Source organism: Palaemon carinicauda, chromosome 44 (genome assembly GCF_036898095.1).
Source record: "Palaemon carinicauda isolate YSFRI2023 chromosome 44, ASM3689809v2, whole genome shotgun sequence".
In the NCBI taxonomy this organism is placed as follows: domain Eukaryota; kingdom Metazoa; phylum Arthropoda; class Malacostraca; order Decapoda; family Palaemonidae; genus Palaemon; species Palaemon carinicauda.
Window position 1 is genome coordinate 31283739 of NC_090768.1, and position 15000 is coordinate 31298738.

The window sequence follows — 15000 nt, forward strand, 5'->3', positions numbered from 1 at the left end:
TGGGTAGTGCCATAGCCTCTGTACCATGGTCTTCCACTGTCTTGGGTTAGAGTTCTCTTGCTTGAGGGTACACTCGGGCACACTATTCTATCTTATTTGTCTTCCTCTTGTTTTGTTAAAGTTTATATAGTTTATATAGGAAATATTTATTTTAATGTTGTTACTCTTCTTAAAATATTTCACTTTTCCTTATTTCCTTTCCTCACTGGGCTATTTTCCCTGTTGGACCCCCTAGGCTTATAGCATCCTGCTTTTCCATCCAGGGTTGTAGCTTAGCAAGTAGTAGTAATAATAATAATGATAATAATAATAATAATAATAATAATAATAATAATAATGATAATAATGATAATAATAATAATAATAATAATGATAAAAAATAATATCCTTATTTTTTTGTGCAACAGTCTTTAGAAAAGGAAATCTGATTTTAACTAAACTAAATCCTAAACAAGAAAAGATAGACTAGCAGACTATGTTTCAGTTTCTTAAATAGGCTGCAATAGTAAAAAGAAGGAACCATGATTATTAGCAAGTTTGACTTACTGAAGTTCTGATACACATGGCAGTGACATCCTATCGTAAATAGGCCAAACACTTTCCCCACATGGCAATTCTCAACATAAAAAGTATGATTTCAATACATGGAGAGCTTTAATTTTGGGTAAATTTGCTTAAGTTGCCAATCATTCCCAATGGATAACAGAATGGGTTTTCTGGCATATTTTCCTACCCAGTTACCGAAGTCATGAAGTTGCTTGTAATCATCCTTGTCTCTCATGGTGTAAAACAAGGCAAGATCATCATTGTACACCAAAGCCCTGATGAGGTCTACTGGTGTTCTGCTATCAGAGTTTGCTGAAACATGTGATTGAATGGTATCAACTAAGGACAATTTTACAGAGGAGAAAGATAGGGCCAAGAATGACTTTCTCTCCAATATCAGTTCAGCCATCACATCGTTTTTGTGGTTGACATCATGAAAGCAGAAAGGCAATCAAGGATCTGCCACTATGAAGGACCATCTGCCAATGCCTGCAGAGAGTGCCAAATGACTATCTTTTCCAGACTGTAGGAAAGGCTACTTTTTATTCTTCAAAACATCCTGTGGGTGAAACAGGAAGGACCATGAATGATGAAAACAATGCTATCTAACCCAATGCAGGCTACTTCATGACAAAAGATGCAAATTAGCATAACTTGGAACCGATAACTTACTAGAGGTCAAGGAAGAAACTTGACACTTTGTTGTAGCGAACATACCCATCTCTAGCCTGGAGTATCTAAACTACATCTTTAGTCCTGGTGAATGGAAACATTTTCTTTAATAAACATCCAACAGCCTAGTTATGTGTCAGCATCAACCAAGAAGCCACCAGAGCTCATCACCTGTACTTGTCACATGTCATCACTGATGTCAGTAGAGTCACAAAAAGATGTGCATAATCTGATGATTGGTCACTAGACTAGATCTTAGCAAGTGGATTCTTTCACCAAGACCTTTACCATGTATTCCTGACTCTACAAGCTGCCAATTTGTGGAAAAATAGCATCGAGTGTGCATCCCTCACTGCAATAGAGGGACGTAATCCTGGCAATGATATTATCTCACGTTGCACAAAGATCTATGTCAATAAAGATGTTCACAGTCTCTTCCTGTCCTATGAATCCCTTCTCACCTTCGAAATACTGCAAATGGATTTTCAAACTATCAGTGGAATCAACGGTAAGTGTGTAAGGAATAAAGGTATCTCCAATCCCGCCATCTGGTCATCAAATGCTTGATGTAGGACAGACAGCAACATTGAAGAATGCAGCTGGTCAAAGGTCCAGGACCCACCAACATACCCAACAACCACACTGTTCTCCTGCCAGCTACAGAACAATGAGAAAATACAAGAATGGATTTTTCGCCCTCCTGGAGAACCGTTGATTCATCCCTACTGAACTAATACTGTTGAAGTGAGCCCTTCACCGCAATTACCGTTTCACCTTGCATGCCGGATCCCAGGCAACTCATGGAAGACTAACCAGATTCATGAAACTAATACCATTCTGCCCCTTTCGATGAGTCAGACCAGTAATTAAAAACTTTTTATCTGCAGGTGGCGTTACTGCCATGTACCCCAGGGTTTCCTCTCCTCCAGCAACAGCTACAAGTACAATGGGGCTTTTGATGCGATTCTGTCTTTTTTACGGCAAGGAGAGACGTATCAACAAAACAGTTCATTGCAACAAGAACTTGAAGATCTATTGGTAGTGCACTATGAAGCTTCTCCTGGCAGTAAAAAAATCAAGGATTTTGATGAGCTCCAGACAACTTCAAAATTTGCTCAAAGGGAGGGAATTTGCCAGATTACGCATTACCAACTCGTCCATTGAACCCGAACTAAAATTCTTCACCACAATTACGAACTTCCAAACGGCAACATTCATGAAGAAAATTTACAGCTGATTTGTCTAATGAGTCAGTTAAACAATTAATTCAATTGGGGAATATTAAGGTTCCTTTTAAGCTTTCTCTTAGCCAAAAGTACAAGTTCTCCTGGATCCCTGTTCTAAAGAAAACATTCGAGTAATCGAAGAAAGTCATCATCAAAGCTAGTAATGAAGGTGTAGAAATCTTTAAAACATTTAGGAGAACATCCCTCACGCCTGGCATGCTCATGAATGGGATTAATTATTTTCCTATCAAGAAGCACTCCCACTGCATTTCCAAAGTACCAGACTGTTGTCCAGGTGAATGGCAGAACCTCCTAGCCAGCTCAAGCTTCCTCTCAGGTGCAGTCTTGCTATCCACCTGGTGATAACAGACACAAGTCCCTAAATAAGACCTTTGGTAACTGAACCATCAGTGAGATCACTAACACCAGGCTCTTCCAGCCCAAGCAACACACTTTGTCATGGCAATTCTTAATCATGCACATTAGAACATTGAACTTGGCAGCAGACCCAAGATCACACCAGCTTTTTTCACTGCACTCAGTCCATGTTCTAAGTGTTAATGAACATATGGAGCATGCCATTACTGCAGTATCCAGTAAGAGGTGGCAGAGATATTGTTCCTCACATGGCCATGAATTGTTAAAGAAACTGAAGCATGACAATGTGAGTGCATTTCCACTAACTGTTGAGAGTGGTTTCTTTCAGTCTGACAAAGACCTTCCTCCCACTGCTACATATTGGTCATTTTGAGAGGCCCTTTATGAATCTAACAACACAGTTATGTTCATTGATTGTGTCCTCATCGTGCATATCTTCAGGTGCACCATTCTTGAAAACCTACATGCCGCTATCAAGGTATATCATCTATGGAAACCCAAGCTTGCAATCCCATCTTGTGGCCATGTATTATGGCATGACATCCCAGCCCCCTGTGTGGAATGTGCTGACTGCAACAGGAATGCCTTATCACAAGTTTCAATGTCATCAGTGACAGGCTGTCTGGCTGAACAGGTTTTAGCCCGCCCATCAGGATCTTCTCATGCTAGTGCAGATGTTCAAATCCGATGCCCTAGAAATTATTTGTGACTTTTGATGTTCACTGATGACGCCCAAGATTTCCCAGCCAGTTTAACCCACAATTTCTTGAAGATATGGGATGTTAGCCACCATCTTTTTTCTGTCTACAATTCAAGGCCAAATGCCAGAGTGGTAGTGGCATTTAAAGCAAAAAAGCACATATTCGATCGAATGTTATCCTAACAGTCTCTTGACAAGGTCTGATTTCTTTGCACACTCCTACAGCAACGGGACGCTTCCAATGAATTCTGTGAGAAACATCTGCAAGATCTTTTGTGAATCAGCTTGAAAAATATAACTCAAATAACAGGACAACTTGGCATGAAGCCTGGTCTTTGCAGTAGGCGTCTCTTCGCATGTTCTACGCTCAGTTAAAGGAGACCCTCAATGTTCACACTCAATTACAACTGTACCTTCATGCTGACGAGGGATTTTTTGTCCAGAATGTCCTTGGTAATTAATTGAAGAAGTGGGATATGACTGGTATTATTACAGAAGTGCTACCCTATGTTTGGTACACCATAAATATTGATGGCTCTGGTTGGATCATTTTTCGAGACCAGTAGTTCTAGCGTAAGTTAACTCCCATCTCCACTGACACCTCCGAGCAACCACTGCCTACTGAGTCTCCCAGTCGCCCCATTGTTCCTTCTTGACCACCATAAACCATCAAACCAAGAGTATGCTACTAGACTTTACACCACTAAAACAATTGCTCAGTCTCAGAATACAATAGTAATATAAGTCCATTGTCCCTTTTCACCAAATGCATGGTCATCCTGCCATCTTTTCTCAATCCATCTCTTACGATTCCGTTGCATGATCTTCAGATCAGCTTCGTAGGAATCTGGGGACTGGCACCTAGGGAAATAATCCTGTGACTTTAGCTACCACGAGGAGGGTTATGTAGAATCGAGTCTCAAGAGTGTCATAAATCACAGACCCATGTGAGAAAGTCATGCACTACTCCCTCCCGCTAATGAGGAAAGATCGCTGTTGTGTCAGTTGACTCCATACTATCAATAAGCAACCTGTTCATTCAAGTTATTCAAGCCTTTTTGAGTGGGCGTAGAAGATAATTCATATTAGTTTCTTTATTGTATCATTTACTTTTTTTTTAAACCTGCTGTTATAAATTTATTTTATTGTTGCTAAACCTATTCATTCTTATATCATAATAGATATTTCCTCTGAATATCTTTTGTATCAAAATAAAGAATTATCAGAAAAAACTACCATTTCTTTTGTAATTAACAAACTATAAATGGGAAATAACTAAAAGTTATATAAAATATTAAGATCAGTAGCGAGGTAAGTAGAAGATGCATATATGAAACGAAACTAATGTCAGCCTGTTCAGCAAAAAAATAACAAGTTTAAATTTCAGATATTTCACTGATTCAACCACCAGATTAGAAAACACATTCCACAATCGGTTCACAACTGATATAAGACTTATAGAATACTTTGTAGTATTGATCCTTACGGTGGACACTTGTTAGAATTAACTGCTACCTGATAATGCGGAAAATGCTTACGTATACAGAATATATATTAATATTAAGAGACTTATTTGCTAACGAGAAAATGTCGTTCACAAAGCGCAAAACTAAAATCTTATGCAACATGGGCAAATAACTAATTGGATGACGGAGCCAGAGGTTGATACCCAGGCTATGGGTAATGAATTTAACGGAACGCTAGTTTGTCCAACAAATGAAGATTAGAGCTACGACCTAAAGACCAGACAAAAGAACAGTGTTCAAAACATGGCACAATGAAAGAATTAAAACATTTCATCAGGATGAATAGGTCGCCACAAACCTTAAAAGACTTTCTCAATAAGCAAATTTTTGGTGCAATTGAAAATGAAACAAATTTATTTTTAAAAGAAAATAATTTAACGAATAACGAATAATTTAATCTAACCTCCTTTTTAAGGAGACAATTAATGAAAGCTACTGTCCTCAACTCTTAATTTTTGTTAGGATTCAACTTCATCCCCAATAATTTGCACCATGCGCTAATATCTCCAATTCCCATTTAAATGGTCCAATATTTTACGTTAAGCATAAGAGGTAGGTTCTGTCCTGCAGTTCTTGAAGTACCCGAGGCATTTCAATTGACTATTTATAAAATGATACGCTTCATATATCTTACCAGGCTCTGCAACAGTTCCCCCTATGATGTTGGTGATTGCCTCTTCAATGTCTTCAAAGCTAACTGCAAAAGAAATTTAAGTGTGTTACGTAATCAGATGTACAAAGATACATACATACCAACACACACACACACATATATATATATATATATATATATATATATATATATATATATATATGTGTGTGTGTGTGTGTGTGTGTGTGTGTGATTGTTTACGTATGTGCAGAACGAAATATATTTTTTCTTCAAACTGAACGATAATTACTTCAAAGTTCATATTTCAATCATATTGACATTCTACAATTAACAAGTTTCTAGATTAATTACGTGAGATTTAAGATTACAAATCATGTTGAGAGTGTGTGCTTACAGTTATTCACTTACGTATAAAATCGGAACAAGCCTTCTTATATGGCTCTTAACAAGACAGCTGCGTATGAATCACATCGAAACTGCTCATTTATAGATAAATAACAAAAAGTGAAGGTTGTTACAAGCAGCTAGGATGCATACCATCATCCAAGGCCCTTAAGTGAAGGAACATTAGGGAAAATGGAATGATGGTAAAAAACCAATTGGGAAGCGTTGAAACGTAGCTGCTGAATGCTATAAATTATAATGAAATCTTGTCTCTCGCTTCTCCCAACACCAAATTTCATTATCAAGCTGACCATCCCTGAGGAAACCCCCCCCCCTCTCTCTCTCTCTCTCTCTCTCTCTCTCTCTCTCTCTCTCTCTCTCTCTCTCTCATAAAAAAGCAAGATATCTATAGTTTATACAATAGACTCTGTCCCACTACTGCCCTATTATTGTCCTGTTTTTTTTTTTATCGCCAGTATCATTGAAATAAGAGAAATATTCTAAGATTACCAAACACCACTTATCTCTCTTTTGTAAGTTTTATTATAAGAAATACTAAATTCACAAGGCATATTCGGATTCCTAGATTCTCTCTCTCTCTCTCTCTCTCTCTCTCTCTCTCTCTCTCTCTCTCTCTCTCTCTCTCTCTCATCATTAAACTTAAAGTTCTCTTACATGGTAATCTATCTGAGGTCCCCATCTGCGATAACAGCAAAATGGAGACTGCAATGGAGCAAACATAATCTGGAAAATTAAAGGAGGAAAAAGAACCATTAAAAATATTAACCAACTTCCACTTAGAGCAAAACTTGTACCAAAATAAACATAATTAAAGGACTAAGAAATTTCGTACCAGGTAACCTTTTGCTGTAATTTTATAGCTAAAGATGCATTATACATAATCCCACCCACGTTTCCAAAATATTTTAAGTTGAATACAATTTGTTTTCCTTTAAAGGGGGGTTAACTCTAATATTTCTGCTAGGTGATTCCAATGTAAATTAGAATGGGGGAAAGTCTTGTGAAAATTCCTATTAAATTGTCTGAAATGAGGAATTTACATAATATGAATTTGGCAAGGAAAAGATGTTAAGAAATAGTTTGCTGTATTATGTGTTAGTGAAGAGAAGATGGAAGAGAATGCTGTTGGGTGTAATGGTAAGAAGAGGAGTAGCTAATAGTGTTCCTCTAATCAATACTTGGGTGATGTGAATGTTACGATATATGCGATCTTAAGGAAAAGAGGATGTAGAATGTATTCGTAAATATAAGACAAATGACATTCATGAAAGGAGAAGAGGAAATGTAAAGAAAAAGGTTGAAATATGTAGACTAGGGTTTAATGCATTGAGGTTGAAGAAGTGTGTGAAAATAATGTATAAGTCCGTGGTGGGGTCATACGCTTAACAGGAAATGTTTGTGGGTTAAAGAAGCAGGATAAAGGAATATAGATAAGAGTATATATATGTATATGTATATGTATATGTATATATATATATATATATATATATATATATATATATATGTATATATATATATATGTATATATATATGTATATATATATATATATATATATATATATATATGTTTATATATATATATATATATATATATATATATATATATATATGAATGTGTGCGTGTCTGTATGTGTGTGTGTGATTCTACCACATACTTTTTTCTTTTTGAAAGCATTGGACCCCCAAAAATTCTACAAGTCCGTTGAGAAACCACCGCTAAATAGTTATAGGGTCCTTTAACTGGCCACACAGTACTACATAGAATCCTTCTCTCTGGTTACGGCTCATTTTACTTTGGCCTACACATACACCTAATATTCTGGCCTATTATTTACATATTCTCCTTTGTCCTCATGCACCTGATAACACTGAGATTATCAGACAATTCTTCTTCGCTCAGGAGGTTAACTACTGCAATGTAATTGTTCAGTGGCTAATTTCCTCTAGTAAGAGTAGAAGATTTTCTCTATGGTAAGCAGCTCACCCAGGAGAAGGACATTCCAAAATCAAACCATTGTTTTCTGGTCTTGGATAGTGCCATAGCCTCTGTACCATGGTCTTCCACTGACTTGGATAAGAGTTCTCTTGCTTGTGGGCACACTATCTTATTTCTCTTCCTCTTGTTTTTTTAAAGTTTTTATAGTTTATATATAAAATATTTATTTTGATGTAGTTACTGTTCTTAAAATATTTTGATTGTTAATTACTTCTCTTGTAGTTTCCTCATTTCCTTCCCTAACTGGGCTATTTTCCCTGTTAGACCCCTCGGGCTTATAGCATCCTGCTTTTCCAACTAGGGTTGTACCTTAGCGAAATAATCATAATAATAATAATAATTGAGTTAGTAGACTTGAATGTATATATCTTTAATTTGGTAGAGACTCATCAATTTTGTCGTAGTTACCCACATTCAATTTTCACACTGTTAAATTTCATCTCCCTTTACGAAAAAGCACAATTAAAGATTTCCCTTTTTCGATGAGAAGTTTGGGTTGAGAAACAGTAGTTTTGGCGGTTGATTACCGAATGAGAATACCTGGTGGTTTGGTTATGTAGGGAGAATTGGATAGAACAACAAGGATGGAAAAGAGACTAGAATAATCCAAGAAGCTTGAACAAGGGAAGAAGATCAAAATGGCAAAAGAGGACTTGTGACATAAAAGATTAGAATGTTGGCGAAGTATATATATGGTTCCTATTGTACTGTCCACAAAAAGCCTATAAGGTCTTAAATAACTCATTACTAAATTTCGCTTATCAAATACACTTGAATATAGCCTTAACTAAAAGAGATTAGAAAAAGAATTCTTAGAGATATGCTTCTTCCTATCTATGGATTTTACATGAATTTTCACTTCTGTATATCCTGACATCATCAACGACTTAAAGTCAACTCTTTCATCGCCTTAACAGAGAGAGAGAGAGAGAGAGAGAGAGAGAGAGAGAGAGAGAGAGAGAGAGAGAGAGAGAGAGAGAGAGAGAGAGAGAGAAAGTATCGCCATGATGCGTGATACATACAAGAGCAAACACGAGTTATGGCCGCCAGATGGCTCTGTTCTTTTTCAATGATTTTCCCGATTACTTTCAAACGAGCAAATATTTTTCTGCAGCAGCTTTTCCACTTTTCTTTTGATCCCTCGTTGCGAGTGAAGGTTGACTAAGGTGGGAAATGAACGAGGAAACTGAATAAAATTCCAATCCAATCCCTTTTTTTGAGAGAATAAATCTTCTCTGAGTCTAAGGTACCCTCTTTACTTGACGGGAATTTATGGTAGAGTAAGAAAAAGAACATTCAGTAAGTCTACACCTTTTTTCTTCTCTTAAAGACCCAAATCCCCTTGAAGAACCTGTAGAGAAGGAACGATTAAGATGAGATTTTATCTCTTATCTTGTAGAAGGGAAAACCTATATGTGATATTTACTTTTTACATTATCCTTAAGTGATGCTATACATATGTGATATTGCTATTGTTTTCATAAGAGGAAACGGAAGCTGTGGTCAAAACAATGCCTTAACTCAAGGGCAGATGGAGAACGGAAAGTGATAAAGGTTTTCCACAAAAGAAACTACAAGCCAGCCTCTTTACAAAAGGGACGCGGTAAAACCAAAAAAGAAACAATGGGAGGAAAATCCATTTTTTGAGTCGTAGGTAGAATGAAACAGACAACTGCCCTTGCTCGGTCACCAGGAGAAATTTATAAAGATTTAAGTGTTGAATATCTTTTCACGGTAAAGAAACCCTGTCTGAAATAGCACCTATCTGTATTGATTTCAAAATAAGACGCATGATGAATTTCTAAGGTTGTACCTATCTGTATTGATTTCAAAATATCTAGATACATAATCAATTTGTACAAAAACACCATAGACATGAACACAAGATGGAGTCATTCATTACTATGGATATAATAAATGGTAACACGTAATATAATGGATTCAGTACAGATCTCTCTCTCTCTCTCTCTCTCTCTCTCTCTCTCTCTCTCTCTCTCTCTCTCTCTCTTTTCACATGAGAATTGGGAATGTCCATCACGTAGCCTAAAATAAAAATTCTATGCAATGAATAACAGTGGCGACCATGAATCTAAATGTATTCCGGGCACAGCCCCTAGGAATCCTTCATGCATAAGTGACATATTCCTGGAAGATAAAAACGAATTGGGCGAATAAAATGTTGGAAGGGCTCCAAAAAACTTCCTGTTCATGCGGGCAATGTGGTGCAACTTGAGTAAAAAATGAGTTAAATTTATGCAATTTCAGTCAAATTATAAGATTTTTCTGGTGAAATAAATAACTCCTAAAACGGCACAAAAAAATGAACATTCTTTGTGCTATCAACTTCTTTGGATAACAACAAATGGCGTCGTTTCTAGTCCACTGTAGGACAAAGGCCTCAGACATGTCTTTATTCAAGTCTGGGGTTTGGCCAGCTTTCATCGCCACGCTAGCCAGTACGGATTGGTGATGGTGGGAGACATTTGTCTCATAGGTCACAGCAAACCAAGTTAATATGAGTGTCCCTGACTAGTACAGCTTTGTTGATCATAGCGATAGACAATACCCTTTCACCATGTTAAGCTATCCCACTCAGAAAGGGCTACTATAGACACACACACACACACACATATATATATATATAAATATATATATATATATGTATATATATATATAAATATATATATATAAATATATATATATATATATAAATATATATATATAAATATATATAAATATATATATAAATATATATATACATAAATATATATATAAATATATATATACATAAATATATATATATAAATATACATATATACAGTATATATAGATATATCTATATACATATATATATATATATATATATATATATATATATATATATATATTACAGTATATACATACACATACATACATATATCCATATATATATATGTATGTATATATATATATATATATATATATATATATATATATATATATATATATATATATATTTCAAGTAAGCCATTTACTTTAATACATTGAAGTCTGGATTTTAACGACCTCGGGATGAGAGCCCCAGGCCAAATCACTCAAAGACTATAGTATCTGACCGGCCGGGTTTCGAACCCTGGTCCAGGATACTTGTATGACATATGATATATATACGCTAATGTATGTACATATATCCATTGAGGAATAGAGAGTTATATGACTTAAAAACAAAAGTGTTCTGATCATGACCGTCCTTGTAAACCCAAGTATGAGTGGATTGTGTGTTTCATAGAGTTGGACAACCAAACATCTAATTTAGCAGTAACCATGATTATGAAATAGAAGAGATAGATCTGCGTGTGTAATGCAAAAGTTAAAATTTAATTGCTTTGTTATTTTGTTATTATAAAGTCATAAACGGTGTTAAGCACAGAGAGAGAGAGAGAGAGAGAGAGAGAGAGAGAGAGAGAGAGAGAGAGAGAGAGAGAGAGAATGTTATTCTGATTGTAAGTCTTCATATAAGAATTGCATACTTCATAAATCTGTAAATGCTATAATTTCATCGTGTAGTAAACAATGTTAAGGAATATCACGACTTCATTATCATGATGTTAGAATAGCAGAATGTGACGTCAGAAGTGTGACGTCATTCTGAGATTGAAGACCCGATTTTGCTATGCGACTTCAATATGAGAATGAAGTCCCAAGAGACTGTATCACTCCGCAATGTAAGGCTTTACTGCCACGTTAATTAGAAAGGATTTTGACATCTTATGACGACATTATTACGTGATTGTGGTTAAACATATGAATAGCCATAGTTGACAGACAATCAATCCTTTTTATTGCAATAAATGGCAACAGCAATGGGATAGCCTAGATGGGAATAAAATGCGAGAGGTAACAAAATACCTCTCCTTGGAGGTATAATATGATGCCCCGAAAATGGGAGACGTCTCTTTGTCGTCTCCGTATTGGTCACACTCGGTTGACACACAAGTTTCTGCTGAAAGGCCAACACCAACCGTATTGTGACGACTGTTTAGTACCTCTAACAGTAAGGCATTTGTTGACCGAATGCCCCAATTATAACAATTTAAGGAATAGATATTTGTTTGAGGCTCGAGGTGAGGGTGGCAGGTTCATCCTTGCCAAGATTCTTGGAAATGATGTGTCCTACCATGCAAGTCGCATTTTTAGATTTATTTCAGAAGCAGGTCTTCTGAAAAATATTTAACTTTTATGACATTCAACTTTTATGATTTTAAATGAATACTCTTTTATTTTTTATTTTATTTTATTTTTTATTTTTGTATACATAAATCAAATGTTACCGGCGTCAATGACCTTAGATGTCAGGATGCCTGAAAACTTTAAATCAATCAATCAATCCTTTTCAGGTTATCGAAGACTACAAACTACTAAATTATTTGGTATAAGACGAGAAATACGACCATATAGCGTTTTTTTAATTTATGTGCATTCGTGAACAAACAAAAGGCCACCGAAGAGCATGAGAAGGGGACAGTGTACTAAATATCTTTTTTATTGTTATTATTATTATTAATTGCTAAGCTACAACCCTAGTTGGAAAATCAGAATTCTATAAGTTCGAGGGCTCCAACAGGGAAAATAGCCCAGTGAGGAAAGGAAAGAACAATGGTGTGACTTTGGAGTGTGCTTCTCCCAGAAAAGCTGCTTACCATAGCTAAAGAGTCTCTTCTACCCTTACCAAGAGGAAAGTGGCCACTGAACAATTATAGTGCAGTAGTTAACCCCTTGAGAGAAGAAGAATTATTGGGTAATCTCAACGGTGTCAGGTTTATTAAGATAGACGAAAATGGGTAAAGAATAGGTCAGACTATTCAGTGTATATGTAGGCAAAAGAAAAAATGAGCCGTAACCAGAGAGATGGATCCAATGTAGTACTGTCTGGCCAAAGGACCCAATAACATTCGATGATCACATTAGATACATACTGTAGCCGTCACAACTCGTTTGGCACGCTTACAATTCAAGATTATTACGTTTATCACGCTAACTTTACAATAATAGAAAGCATATAAACAATTTAGTTTATCCAGGCTATTTTCTGTGATGAACGTAGTCTGAATGTCATGAGTAGAACACCAATAATGAATTAAAAGATAGCTATTATTTTGCAGTTAATTATTATTTTGGGATTAGAAGCATAGTTTTTCCCAAGTTTTATCACTAATCACTAAACGAAAATTGTCTAGTACAGTGGTTCCCAAACTATCTAACCTGACGCCCCCTTTTTGCTTCCAGTAGACCCGTACGCCCCCACTCCTCTCTTTTTTTTTTTATATATGAAATGATTCTTACATTTATTTCTTAGCATTCTACAGGAAAACAGATTTCCGTTTGTATTACATTTTAATAATGAAAGCCACTCAAACAAATAATAGTACATTCCAGTAACTAAAAGCGAAACATTTGGTTCAAAGTGACCGAAAAAAAGTTTGATCATTAGCAAATTGGCAAAATTGAGTTGAAATTTAAAGAATAGATAATTTGAAAACATGGCATATAATATTTTGAAATACTTATGAGACTAAGGCACAATTTCTGGTCAAATTTAGTGAGATGGATGCATGTATGTAATGACAGATATTTTTTCTTTTAATGATTTTATTATTCTATTAAACAAGTAATTTCGAGCAGATGACTTCACGCCCCCCTTGTATCGTCCTCACGCCCCCCTAGTGGGGCGCGCCCCCCAGTTTTGGAACCACTGGTCTAGTACAACCTTCTTCCACGCGGCCTTGCACTAAATTGTGGCCTTGAAACTTAAAATCAAAGAAAAAGAAAAATTCTTTGGGGGTACGTTTCTGGTAATGAATAAAATGAGGTCAATATGTTTTCCTGGACACTAAATTCGCATGACTTGTCACCTGCTTCTTTTTGGTTTCATGGAATTGATTGTGAGGTGCAACGACAAATTACGAAAAAAAAAAATAAAATTGTATTTTGCCTTTATGAACTACTTATTAATTCATTTTAAGACTGCAGACACACATATACTATTCCATTGAACATTAAAATAAACTTACTGTGACAAATCCCCTTTCGGTGGTGTGATTCTAGTGGCGACATTATGCTTTTGTTATATGCAACAGAAAACGAATTCGACGGAACTTGATCTTTTCATTGAATTTTTAGCCTCGTGATGACGAAGGTATATTTTCCATTTTCTGAAAAAAAAAAAAAAATAGGTGTGAAATTAGATCTATTATCATACTTAGAGAGAGAGAGAGAGAGAGAGAGAGAGAGAGAGAGAGAGAGAGAGAGAGAGAGAGAGAGAGAGAGAGAGATGTACTCCCACTTGGGACCTCAAAAGTGACATTTTACATCAAAGGTACCTTGACTTTGTATACGTTTAAATGTTTCTGCACACAGGAGCGTGAGCGCCTATATGTACATATCCTTACACGTGAATGTATGTTAAATGATAACAGCGATAAAATAACCCAATGAGAAGTCAAATAGGTAACCCGATAAGGAGTAAGCCTACTGATATTTTCCACTATACATTTTCATTTATCGCCCTGGCACGTGTTCTAGCGACATCTAGTAACTACGAACACAATTAATTGAACTTGGTCTGTGTATTCATGAAATTCATCTTAGAGTATACATTGAAAAGAGAAAGATGGATCTTATAGAACTAAAAAAACTTTTACACAAACAATTTAACAGAACAACATTCCAACTTACTTAATAGAGGTTATAATAATAAGCGTAATAACTAAAGAATATTCAGTGTTGGCCTCTGTTAGTTTTCGGAAAATTAGTAATTTCTGACAATACGAATTGATCGTTTAACTACTGGACGCCTGAAAATGTTATAACTTTGGTCCAAAATTAAATGCATTTTATTCCTAAAAGCGTTAAATCTTATCATACTGTTTTGTTCTTGTGGAAGTATCGGCTGCCGAGTG

The 15000-nt window shown here is 35.8% G+C and overlaps 1 protein-coding gene across 3 annotated transcripts in view; it reads right to left on the bottom strand.

The window, feature by feature from the left end:
* Positions 1–15000, bottom strand: part of LOC137634121 (trypsin-2-like) — a 97032-nt gene that overhangs the window by 11540 nt on the left and 70492 nt on the right. For 2 of the 3 annotated variants that reach the window (XM_068366344.1, XM_068366343.1), the window contains exons 2-4: positions 14113–14253; positions 6721–6789; positions 5683–5745 (exon numbers count right to left, since the gene is read on the bottom strand). In XM_068366344.1, coding sequence (XP_068222445.1) covers positions 5683–5745; positions 6721–6789; positions 14113–14155 — 175 coding nt within the window. In that variant the 5' untranslated portion in view covers positions 14156–14253. The remainder of the gene's footprint in view (positions 1–5682; positions 5746–6720; positions 6790–14112; positions 14254–15000) is intronic. The other variant, XM_068366345.1, reaches the window with a different exon arrangement.